Raw genomic sequence first — 14,073 nt, forward strand, 5'->3', positions numbered from 1 at the left:
AATGGGGACTTAGTATTCCACTTCCTTTATAACCCATATAAAGGTAAATGTGAACAATAAGCAGGAGAGAGTTATTGCCACATCTGTGTATTTGAAGCTTCTGTTGTTTTAATTCTTGTTTCCTTTGATGAACAGTAAATTTTATTTTTTAACAACTATTAGGCTGATTGAAATAGAAAAAGGGAACTTACTGTAATAGTTGACTAGAAATGGACAAATTCAAAATAATTTTGATAAGATTTATTTTAAACCACCTTTAAAATGAAACAGTTGTAGAATTAACTTTACCTGTCCTTATGTTTAAAGACAAATTCAAATATACATCTCCAACACATAAATATCAAACACCTAGCCTTTGATTAACAAAATCTCATAGATCCATCTTTTTTTTTTTTTAATGAAAGTTAATACCACTTATAAATAACTGCATGGTTTTCACTGTTATATCTTTTGGCTCTTAATACAAATAAAATTCACATTTCAAACAAGAGAAAGAAAATTAAATTTCAGTATCATATCAGTAAGATTAATTTATAATGCATAATATACTAAGAGGAGCCCTTTAGAATCATATTGGAGTTAAAGTGTAATAATTTTGCATTTAACTTTCACAAAAATAAAATCTGTTCTGTTATTGTTTTCTCTTTAATATATATAGAATGTTAAGAAGGAAACACTACTTCATTTTAGATATCCTTTTATTCATAACTCAAAGTCAGGCTTGTAGAAGTAAAAGTGCCTTTACAACTTTACATTTCAAAAGGAAAAGAGCAATATTTGAGATTGCCTCCATGCACAAGTATTTCTTTAATAACTGTTACCTGAAGTATTGGTTCTGCAGAAAAAAAGATTTTAATTTTCTTTGTGAAAGTAAAAAATTGACCAATTAGGTTTGTGGTAAAGCTGCTACATTATTTAAAAGTGAGTGCATTGTTCTTAAAATTATTTTTTATTTTGGAATTTCATTATGCTGCTTCTTGATGTGTGTTAAACTTTCCAAGGAATGCTCAAAATATCGTTCTTAGGCATTGACACTTTAATGCAACCATTGCTTTTCTTACAAAAGCCTATCTCCATGCACCAAGTGATGAATATACACAATAAACTAAAAACAAAAACTGTGAAAATAGTCCTGCATATCTTCTTTTAGTGGCCAATCAGCCATGATATTTATATTTTGAGGTTTTCTTCACCAAGTCTGTCCAATCATCATAATAAACAAACACTGAATAAACAGAATTTGGTCCTTCAACATAGTTTTGATACATTTTTTCAACACTGAAATAAAACTTGACCAAAATAAGATAGGTTAATAGTTCATTGAAACTTGTATTCACCACTAAAATATATTCATAAAACAATTTTAAAAATGTTTTACTTCATAAAAATAATCTGGAAAGTTAAGATAAATTTATTAATTTGGCTCAGTTATCTGGCAGTAGAGGTAAATGTTCAGGATCCCTGCAGTAAATTACTTTAAGATGGTAAAGAAAAAAAAAAAATCACATATACACACACCATTGGTATTTGATGAGGGTTAAGAGTTAATAAATTAAATTACCATTACATATCTATATATCATACATAAATATACAACTGCTTCTCTAACAATATAAATTGAATATTTACTTTAAACATACCTAGAAGCAAGTGTTGCTTACCAGTAAAGGAGAAACTAGTGTGTATGTGTGTGTGTGAATTTGTTCATTTTTGCTACATACTTCCATCCAGGTTTTCATTTCTATTAGTTTTAGCCTTGTTAATTAGCACCAGACAACGTTTTATTGACATCTAAAGTTTGCATTACCAATTATGACAATCCTACCTTAATGCTACAATATGTTCAACCTAAATTATCACTACAAACTGCTTGTATCTGAAGAAGCCCTTACAAAGTTACCAACTTAATATTTCAACATTCTCAACTGCAATATAAACTCAATGCTAGTTTAAAGTGAAGCTTACATATAACTGAGCAATAAAAATCATATAATGTCAAATATTTTTGTTGCCTTAGTGACAACAAACCTCGATTATCACATGAACCGGATAATTTAAGTCCGTTTCTTTCTATGTGGTACCAAACGTCTTAATAAACCCAATGTTTAACACAAACATACATGTGTAAAAAAACATATTCAACAAATCCAAATCTGCTCAAAGGGCCTTGGAATTTTCACAGTGCTTACTCATGATACTGATCACAAGCTTTTACACAATAAAATTACCAAACTCTTACATATCTTAATGTCCTAACAAAACAATAGTTTGACAACAGGAAATGATTCATTTATTAACACACAAACTTGTTTAAATCATGAAAACCAAAGCAGATGATAATGGCAGTAAGCACAAGATATGTTTTAGAGTGATGTTACTACGCAATGGGGGTCTGGATCCTCATAGATATACAGCATTTGGTTTTTCTTCTACCATGTAACTGCCATATATAGTCCCTTTTGGAACACAAAAGATGTTACTGCTAATTTGGGGTTAGTACTTAACATGCATTTTCAACGCTGCCTATGTTCTTATATTTATCATTCTAATGAAAAGTTTACCAGTTTTATAAGAAAAGTGTGTGCTTTCAAACTATGTGGTAGTTGCATAACAAACACAAGATGCTTTAAAATTGATAAAGACAAATTAGTCAGCATTTTTAAAACTCAGAACTCAAACTTCATTCTTGTATTGCTTCACTGTTGATTATATGTACTAGATCATAAAAGAGGTCAAATAATTGGTGTAAATTTCTATTCATATACAGTGAGTATTTCACACTAGACAAATATTACTGTTTTTTTAACTATTAATTTGAATTGCACAAAAAATAAATCTTTGTGAACAGACACTTAAGAATCCAGCCCTTGATCCTTAAATATTACTACTTGGTCTTTAGTATTAAGTGTTTTTAACAATTATGACTTTCACTTTGTTATATGTAACATACTATGAATAAATTTGGAAGTGTGAAAAGAACACCTCTGATTTTTCTTATGTGACTTGAATATCTATTTTTTTTTTTAGTGTCAGAGCTGATAAACAGAAACAAATTTAAATTTTAATATGCACATCCAATCTATAAAGATTTCTAATCTCCAAAATTAACAAATTTCACAGATAACATTAGGCACCAGAAAAATGAAGCAACATTTTATAGCATACAGATATTCACAACTTTATGAAAATGTAACAGAAATGTTCTGCTAGGTATTTGATCCACCAAACAAAATTTATATTCTTTATATGTGTCAAATCTAAATTTTTTTTTTCCAAATTAAAACTGTCTTACAAGGAATTATAAGTTATACATAATTGCATAGTAAGTACTAAATTATAACTTCAGTAAGTTCCAAATTTCTCATTTGTGGACAAACTCGTGCCACAAACTGTACATTTTAAATGCACTCATTTGATCCTATAAAATTATAAATTAATATTCAAACAAAATCATTTAAGTAGAAAACCTAAACAAAATTCATAAAAAAACTTGAAAAAAGTATCAATTACGAACAGCAAAGTCCCACCAAAATAATATCTATTTTGCTTCCCAATTTAAATCAAATCCATATTCCTTATGTACTTAAAATGGAATGATTCCGATTTTTTCTTTTTTCAGATGGAACAACAATTGTTAATCAATTCTTTCAACATAACATTTAAGGCCAGCATTGCAAGTATGACAACCAAGTGATTATTTAAATGTCTTAATGTATTCACAAAAACAAATGCCTACTCGACACTGAATACTTTACATTTAAACTATTTGGTTATGTTCTATATGACAAAAGATTAGAGAAACCTATAGTTAACCATTTTCTCACCATCTCTATAATCTCAGGACTAAAAATACAGCAAGAAATATGAAAACAGAGCATTAGTGTTGATCTAGAAGCTGAGCTGTGAAGTGACTACATGATTGAAGTAGTTTTTCATTAGCTTTGTGTAGGAGTGGTACCACTTTCTTCATTGAAGTCTTGGCAGGCTAAGGCCAGCAAATTAAGCAGATCGATATATAATTTAGACTTTCTGGCAAGCTTATGCAGACAAATTATAGGAATAAAATATATCCTTAACAAATACAGCCTCCCTCTTCATCTTTTTGTTCTTTAGGAGGTTCCTGTGGTTTCAGAGGTACAGCTGTGAAGAGTTAAGGAGGTTCTATGCTCTGAAAGAGGTTCATACTGCTCAAATACATGAACTTCTGTAAGTAGTTCTTGGATTATAAAGAAAACATAATTCATTTAGCTAACAAAAGCTTAAGACAAATATGCCACTGATGTGAAGTCAGTAATTCATAACTATACCCAGTTAAAACTTGTGGGACTGGAAAGATGGAATAATGCTCTTACAGTTTTATCTTAATGCTGAACATCAATTCTTTTCTTCACACTTCATGTCTACTTCCCAGTAACATTCAAAACAGTTGAAAAAAAACAAGTCATGCACTTGCAGAATAAAACAAAATTTATTAAAACATAAATGTGGCAATCATAAGAGCAAAAACAAATAGGCATGGTTAAAAAGTAAACAGTTTGATAAAATAGAAAGGAACAAATTTAAAACTGTCATGGGAATTTAAAACAAACACCTACTAATGTCTTCATGGCACAAATTATTATCCAAACTGAGATATCATATAAAAGCTATAAATTAAGTGGTTTTTATACAGCATTAATTATCATAAATATTACTGCTTTATCCCAACAAGTATGTAACCACTAAATGCATACTGTACCAAGATCTGTAACAGTGTTACTTAAACTAATGATTTCAAAAATATATACCTTTTATCATAATGACAAAAGTTTTGACACATAATAATGCTGGGAGACCATAGTTTCACAAGGCAGTTTTATTCCCTAGCATGAGCCGATCCTGTTTCTTGTATCTGTTTAAAGTTCACAATGATATAAGGAACAAGACCGTCTCTTGCTGAAAAATAAAAATTACCGTTTGGACTGAATACTTCAAGTTAATAGGTTATAGTGATACTTCTTGCAACACCTCAATTATATATGCATTAAAAATTAACTTAAAATCATATTTTCCTCTTAATTTGCAAATAACTTCAAACTTGTCAACTGAAAGCTGAGGTTGCAAATGTTTTACCCCAAATCACATTTTACAATGGCAAAATGTATATAGTATTAAATATGAATATTACAACTAGTATTTATATGATTTTATCTTGCATTAATAACACAGCTTATAACACTCTAGTACATCAAAACCTTTTAGTAAAACTGCTGCACCTATTCTTTTATCTAAGCTTCTGCCACTAAATGTCTTATTAACCTTAGAATTAAACTTGTATATTCCAGCAAAATAGTTAAGTGCAGACAGCTTGTTAATCACTATTCTTTACAAAATAAATTAGAGTCTTGTTGAGTGTTTACTGCAAGACCTGTCAGAACTATACTTGTTAACTTTTCCTGTGTTTTGACTAACAGATTGTTTGAAATTATGCGCCAAGCTACATAATGGGCTATCTGTGCTCTGCCCACCACAGTATCTAAATCCAGTTTCAAGCAGCATGAATCTGCAGACATACCACTGTGCCACCAGGGGGGGCTTTTGTGTTTACTGTTCAAGTGTTCACATGATACAAGTCCTTTATTTTTCATTCCATTTGATATATGAAATAATTGTTGCTGTTAACTCATATGGAGGCCACTAAAAGAAAACTGAAGAATTATTAATTTTTCAAATTAAAAATGAATAACTAATGTCCCTGCTACATCTAGCAGAGTTGATGATCAACTTACAATCAACCCACTTCAATAATAAAGCTCTATGCTAGTTCTAATACAAACAGGTAAGTGACTGCTAACATTATATGATACGCACACAAAAGGCAGGATCTCTAAACTTTAAAACTATCACGCATTTGAATTTTCATAGAGTGAAAACAAAATGACAGATAAAGTGCATCATTTTTGGGTCTTAAATTTGTCTTCATTTTCTCCAAGATGTGTAATTAAGATTTGATCAAGAAAGCTCTTAGATAAGCCACTAAATTTAATTTAAGTTCAAGATTCAGTTTAATGGGATGCTGAAGAATGTATGTAAACTAGGGTAGTTAGGTATTTTTAAATTAAAATATTGAGTGTCATATCCAATTATAATCACTGTGTTCACCAACAAAAAAGGTTTTAACAATGGATATAATCCAGAGACATCAATAATGAACTGCATCATTATAATAAATTTTAACAATGAAGGTATTTCAGACACATTACAATGAACTGCATGATCCATATTGATTTAGGTGTACAAAGTGATTCTGTGTGAAAATCAAACTGTTATCCTTGCAGAAATTCACCAAGCATGCTCAGTTTATATATATACAAGTTTACAAGAAAATCTGTTCATTTATTCTAAAAGCATTAATTATAAAGAAAATACAATGACTATATTTTGACATCACCTAAACATGCTTCCCTGTTACAAGCAAGTTAGAATTAAGTAGTTTTTCATAAATTTGAAATAAACAAAGTTTAAGGATCACAGATAGTAAAATAATTATCATATTTAATACTTTAAATTTAAAAGTGTATAAGAACTAACTGATGATTCACAGACTTTTAATCATTCCTCCTTCTTATTGTTAATTTATCTCTTTAGAAATGGAAAATGGACATGAAAAATTACTACTCTTCAACTTGGTTTATGTTAAGATTAAAAACATCAATTTTTAATTTCTAATTTTTTCTAGGCAAACTACATTTTGTAAAGCTGGCTTACACCCCTATTTTTCAACATAAAACAATCTACAAAAATGTAGAGTTAGCATACACATGTAGCTTACAACAATACATTTAAATATTAGTGTAGAAAGGGGAAAACATGCAGGTGCAAACTATAAATAGCTTTTATCCCTTTTGATTGTAACAGACAACAACACAAGTTTGTTGTTGTTGTTGTTTTATACACAAACAAGAAGCAAAATTTATAAGTACAAATCAATTACAACAAAATCAGAAAAGTTAAGAATTAGAATTGAAAATGAAACTATTTTTGATTCATCCCTAAATACGATTTCACTAACCATAGAGAAAGACTTAAAAAATGAAAATTTTACTTTTATTCTACAACACAGTGTAACAAAGTTTTCTCAAAGTTGTTGTTACAATCCTATGTATACTAAAGATAGAGTTAAAATTATTAAAAAAACATTGAATTCTGACATTTATTTAAATGTTCTTGCCAAAACAGTTGATTAATACATCAGTAAAGCAACATGTACTGTATTTATTGCATGATTTATCTGACTTACATAAGACTTGTTCATATTCTAGAAATACTGTTAGTCAATATTAAGAAGTCAAAGATAACTTGCCATTTTCATCACGCATTACTCTACTCATATATAAAAATTAACAAAACATTTCCATTACTGTTAAAAGCTTAATGAATTTATAACTAAAGCCCATAAATGTTGCACAAATTCAGCTGCTGAACTGTACAAAATGTGTAAAAAAAGAATTTTCCCAAAAATTTTGACCAAAGTTTGTCTACATAGAGAAAAACTTAGTGTGAAAAGAATAAACATTAAATTAAGCAATTTTATAATAAAACATAACTAGTAGTACTGATCAGAGATTTAAATCATTTCTCTCTCTCTCTTTGTTTGTATTATAATAGTTATTAATTCTTCCCACAAGTTAACATTTATTTACAATTGCATCTAAAAAATTAAATAATTATATATTTCACCATAAATATGTATAATACATAAGATGTGAAACACTACAACTTTTTACATTGTATGACACACACTGCAAAGGAGTGACAGTTGAATAAAGGTGTACAAACAGTTAAAATGCAGAGAGAGACTTAAGTGCAAAAACAAACTTTTAATAATAAAATCTAGTTTTGTACTGACAAAAAAAACACACTAGGGTACTTAAATACATAAAACCACACAAACAGTCAGGAAAAGTTTAGTACAAGTTTACAGAATGCCATTTTTTCCACTATTTGAGGAAAATCAGGAATACACATGTCAAAGTGGATTAGTAGCTTGTCCTTCATACAAGGCCAGCATACATGTTAAAATAGTACACACCAAAATGTTACTCATAGCTGACATTTTTCATTTGGAAAAATCAAATGTTTTCTTTTACTGTAAAAATAATTAAATTTTTAATAACAACTGAGCATGCAGTTCAGGAAACACAATTTTAACTGCATAATAAATGCAAAGTAACAACTAAAAACCCTCCTTGTTAACATATTATGATACTTCAACTTTATATAACAAATCTGGCATTCTCAAACCCAAACAGAACCATGTCCCACATGCTAGCACATGTTGTATGATTCTTCCATGCCACCTATCCCTCTTATACTGGGTGGTCCTGGTATCAACCACCCTCCAAACACCAGCACCAACCCTCACATGCCAGGCATTCCTAGCACCAGCACCCACCCTCTTGTTTCTGTGGCTCAATCGGAGCATCTTTCAGGTCAACGTCAACAACTGAGACAAGGGTCAAGGAAATAACCAACATGCAAGGCTCATTAGGGATGAGATAGAATGAATACAACCAATCAGTTTTGAAAATATTCATGCAACTTCTTAAATACTTTATGACAAAGAACAATTACAAAAACAAAGAAAATATAAAGACAAGGAACATTTCTGAAAAACAGCAAAGGAAAGTTGATGCAACTTTTTACCAAAACACTATCAAACTTATTTATCACAGGATTTCTCTCTCAGTCAGAGGAGAAATTGATTTTGTTTTTTGGTGGCACAGCAAAGAACAAAAAATTCTTGTAACTCTTTCTTGGAGTTGTAGCATACACCACTGGAAAGCCTTGAATATGCTGTACCCATCTGTAACTTTTTTTTCCAAGTTAGAATTTATGAGCAGTCAAAGAGATACAGGGTTTGAGATTAGCTATCTTTTCAGAAACAGTCACATACATTAACCAAGTATCTCTTCTTCACTCACAAGCCAAATTATGCAACCTATTTTCATACTTTAGTTGAGGGTGGAAATCTTGTATTTGTATTTGATTTTCTTATCTATAACTACTATTCTTGTCGCACCAAAACTATTTTGGAGTGCTGCCATAGCATCTTCAGGCTTGATAGATGGATTTGCCTCAACAAAGGCTGTTAAAAAAGTCCATTATAACTGCATATACACAGGTTGCACATCATACTATAATCATGCTTATATAATACCAGAAAAACTTTTATTTTTTAAATAATGGAATGTGCATCTTTTAACTATGCAAAAAGTTTATCCTGTATACATGCAGATTTGCAATAGGTGTCAATTTTCCCCATTTTGCTTCCATTTCCCATAATGGAAAACTATTATTTTCCATTTTCAGGGTGCAAATATGACATCATGAATAAGTCACATGTGGATCTAATGTACTGGTATTACAGGTATTTAAAAATAAGGTTTCTATTTGTGAAAGAGCAGAGCTAAACTTAAAAAAAACAACAAACTTTTAGACTAAATTGGTAAATCTATAAACATAAATACAATTTCTAGAAACTTGCTGTGACACAGAATGTGAAGGTTTTGAACCCAAAACAAGCATTATTTAATATTATTATGCAAGTGTAAGCATATAAACCTTCTTGTGCAAGTAATTAAGGAATTAATGATGATTGATGCTGACATGCCAAAGATTATAAAAGTTTCAATTACAGTTAGCAATGCTTGGAGCTATCTTCTGAAGATCTATTGGGCTCTGTTCTAGAAAAACAGGCAAAGAAAAAACAACATCACAACAAGAAGTACTGTCCTTAACTATGGAATTTCTGATGATGAGGCCAGTCATAATTCAGTCAAATTTTGTCCAACTTGGAAACTGTAAAGTGTAGTTGTTGTACCTCATTGTGTGCTACATCCTTAACTCCAAGATTTATCTGATTTTAGAGTTTTTTGTTCAATTCCTGCCACTGAAGCACCTTTGGTTAAATGAGAGATCCTGTGTTGAAACTGACACTGCACAAAAATGTGAAACATAATAAAAATGTTATTATGTAGAAGTTTTATTTTCAAAGACAAATTATCTATTGATTACAAATAAGATATAGAGCAAGGTTGAGGACAAGTAATAAAATATTTGGGCTTAAGCTAATAATTGAATTATTCTTTATAAAAATACTCAGTAAGTTTAGTAACAGCTGTTTATTATCTAAAAATGAAAAACTGAAACATTAAATTTCAGATATATGTATATAGATATTTTTATATGTATGTATATACATGTTGTTTCAAGTTTAATATAAACGTATAAAGGAGTGAAAACTCGAGAAAACAAATTAAACCCTCAAAGTGACAGATGAAATACTGGAGAAAGTTAAAACTAAATTTATCTTTCTTTGCTCTTCCAAATTTAACCATAAAATTTTTGGTATTTCTTATTCTATGCTGGAACAACTTAGATACAATATACAAGAGATAGAACTGCAAAAATAAATATTACAACACAAAGTAAAAAGGATACTGTCTTCTTTTGTTTTCTCTGCATTTTCCATTCCAGGAAGGGCTGCAGCAACTCGTCTAAATAACTAATAATATTTTCTATATTAATACTCAAGTACATCACAGCATGGTAGTGTGTTTATGCTCAATTCATAAACTAATCTGTTATGCTTTTAATAAACACTGCACATTGTTTACAAACAATCTTGTTAAAATCTCCAGTTGCTGGTAACCAAATATTGTTAGTATACAAACACTTTTATTATTAATTTTTAAATTCCCGTGTAACATGAATTACATGTAATAACAACTTCTATTCTGTGCAACACAAATGTAACACTGTTGTTCATAATCATTTCATTCATATGAAGTAACATTCTATTAACAATACTGTACTGTTCAGTATATAAGACACACCCCTATTTTCAAGGCTATCTCCAGAGAAAAAATATTTTCACAATTATCATTTATCTATTTGTTCAGCATCAGCATAATATTTTATTATTCTTTAAAATACTTCAAAAGTATTGTCCATAATAAAATAAAATATGGTTGATTTGTACATTTACATCAAAATATTGTTTAATGTATCAGTTTCCAAACATGTTTATTGTGTTCTTTTTGAATGACTAGTATTGTAAGTACAATATCTAAGTTAAAGAAAGGTCTTCCTAATGAAACACTGTTCTATAAGTCATTTCCCATAGTAACCTACTTTAGTTAACCTATGAGAAAAACAAAACAAACAAGCTCAAGGAAGTGTAAAGGTTGATTGTGCTAGTTTATAGTCCTTGCTGTACAAGGTACTGTATGCCTAGAGAGGCATAAAGGTTTTTACCTTCATTGTATAGGATGCAGGATGAAGGGTTTGAGACCTCCCTTTTTGGGGCAGGGGGAGAATGGCATATTATACGCAAAAATATATGGTAACTTATCTCTAAATTATTTAGATGTTAATTATTTTATACTTAGGTAATATCTATGTAGTATACAATGTATTGTATATCTATGTAGTATACAATGTATTGTATATCTATGTAATATCTATGTAGTATACAATGTATTGTATATCTATGTAGTATACAATGTATTGTATATCTATGTAGTATACAATGTATTGCAATAAAATGTTTGGTTTGACACAGGAAAGTATAAGAAATTATTTTCAGCAATTAGTTATGAAGTTTCCTTAATTTTAGGACAACTGGATCAAATTTTAATACATGTATTCCATTAAGATTAGGAACACTGATGAAAACAATAGATTAAAATGTCAAAACTATGATATTATTTTTGAAAGAAAAATAGGAAGTCACAATAAATTATTGGGTATGGCAAGTCCAGAGTGCAAGCATATGCCAGTCAAAAATATAAGTATACTATTATTAAACAGAGGTATACATTTTTTGCCTTTGCCTAAATGAGAAACTTTAAAACATTTGATAATAGAGAAGGTGAATATACTACTTAACTTAACAATATATGGCATTATCATTTATAGCAGAAGTTCTCATAACACTGTATGTTGTATCTTTTCTAAGCACTCTGTCCATTATAGGAAATCAAACTCCACATCTTAGTACTGTAAATCTGCAAATCTTACATTAAAAACACAGAAAAAGTTTCAAAGTATTTTAGTAAACTGTTAAAATACAAAAAAACTTTATGGTGTATTTCTGAAGTTAATATTTTCTTACAATGAAAAACATATTTCTGATAGATTCTTCCCTTCACTTACAGAATAACTAACTTTCTGTATGTGCAAATGTTTGTTTACCACTAGTCTTGATACTCCCACATCTTTGCATGTTTTCATGGGAAGCAGGTGCATGACAGAGTAAAAATGAGCATGTGGCAAACCACCAACAGGAGTGCTACACAACTCCCAGCTAGCTCCCTCTATGGCACTTAAATAAAATCACTTTGAGATTAACAACAAAGGAAAAGACCAAATGTGGGAAGGAAGGGTGATAATAATCTGTCAGAAATACATTTTCAGTGCAGGAATATGTTAAATTTCAATACAATATCTAACCCACACTTACAGAATAGCTAGAATTCCAAAGCGACCTGGTGGAGAGTCTTGTGTAACATGACCTAAATATGGCAACTTACTATCTCTAAATTATTGAAGATGTTAATTGATACTAACTCCAACATTCCTGCTGTTTAATGGTTAAACCCCTCCTCAGGAACCAACATTCAGATGACAGTATGGAGGTGGACAACAACATGGCAGTCCAGAATCAGGACCAATCACATATGAGGACTTATGTGACTGGTCCAGTTTCAACCAACACCAGTACTTCTTGATGCTTGGTTGTGGACTAGACCCTCCTACCTGTCATCACTCAGGTGCCCAGACAGAGAAGTGCATTTAGGCTGAAATCATCTAGTCCACAACCAAGCATCATCTCAAATAATATGCAAGTTCTGCAACAGGAGGAACATCTATACATAGCCTACACCAGCAGAACACCACTACCCTGCTCTCAACCAAGTGGAACTGAGCATGCACTCAGAAGCCTCCACAGTCCACCACCCCAGCTACACCCTACATATAGATGCCTTTTCATGAAAACACAAAATAACTTGGATTGTCATGAAATTAATACACCAGAAGCAATTTGTAAAACATACTGAAAATGTATAATTATACAATTCTCAAGCACATACAAAATATTTAACATTACTAACAGCTGATAACTGTGTGAACAATCAAATGTGATAAATCTGAAAGAAAAACTATACAGGCTGAAACATTTCCTTGGAAACTTAACAACTGCACCAGGAGACCAAATACATGTAGGAAAAAGATACAAGTAACTGCTTCAAATACACTTAAAAAAAATCAGTCTACATATTTTTAATTTCTCAAACATTATATCATTAAACTATCGTTTCATGACAAAATACTGAAAAGTCTTATACAAGTGTCTAGCTTTTATTAGTTAACTAGTTTGTAGAATATTAAGTATATAAAACCCAAACTAAAACTAAATCTAGCTACTAAACAAATGAAGCTGTAACAACTTTAAATCTGTCTCCTTTATCTTCAGATCATTAAATGGGACTACTCAATCTCTTATCAGTTAAAAAATCTGTGTCTGCAACTACATTCTTCAAATTTAAGCCAAATAAAAGAAAAATTAGGTTAAAGAAAAACAATAATTTTTTTTTTGTTAGAGAAATATAAATTCAATACAGAATATCATTATATTAAAAAAACCCAAAAAACATTCTACCTGTTTGACATTATACCCAGACTTAGCACTGGTTTCAATAAACATCACATTAAGTTCCTTGGCCTTTCTTTCACCCTCTTCTGTTGTGACTTGTCTATGAAAAGAAAAAAACTATTTGGCATGGTGATAGACAATTTGTTTCTGTTCTAAAGGTTTTATAAATCTTTCAAATTAAATTTTTGTGGAATACAGTATCTACATCATCAATTAATTATATGTAAAAAAATAAATTTACATAAAATACAAACAGTGCAATTAACCTTTCTTTTAATTTGCCATAAATTTCCCCACTGTTTTCAAACACTTGGCTTCTGGCCATAAGTTGTTCTAATGCAATGTCACTGAGAACTCACTGCTTTTCCTCAAGA

At 30.2% G+C, this 14,073-nt stretch overlaps 1 protein-coding gene across 2 annotated transcripts in view; it reads right to left on the bottom strand.

Annotated features, from left to right (window-relative positions):
- Positions 1 to 684: 684 nt before the first annotated feature.
- LOC143256654 (ras-related protein Rab6) overlaps positions 685 to 14,073 on the bottom strand; it is a 28,771-nt gene continuing 15,382 nt past the window's right edge. The window contains exons 6-8 of one of the 2 annotated variants that reach the window (XM_076514144.1): positions 13,706 to 13,799; positions 10,483 to 10,546; positions 685 to 4,140 (exon numbers count right to left, since the gene is read on the bottom strand). In XM_076514144.1, coding sequence (XP_076370259.1) covers positions 4,073 to 4,140; positions 10,483 to 10,546; positions 13,706 to 13,799 — 226 coding nt within the window. In that variant the 3' untranslated portion in view covers positions 685 to 4,072. Of the gene's footprint in view, positions 8,486 to 10,482; positions 10,547 to 13,705; positions 13,800 to 14,073 lie in introns of both variants that reach the window. The other variant, XM_076514142.1, reaches the window with a different exon arrangement.

The sequence above is a fragment of the Tachypleus tridentatus genome, chromosome 7, assembly GCF_004210375.1.
Source record: "Tachypleus tridentatus isolate NWPU-2018 chromosome 7, ASM421037v1, whole genome shotgun sequence".
Classification (NCBI taxonomy): Eukaryota; Metazoa; Arthropoda; class Merostomata; order Xiphosura; family Limulidae; genus Tachypleus; species Tachypleus tridentatus.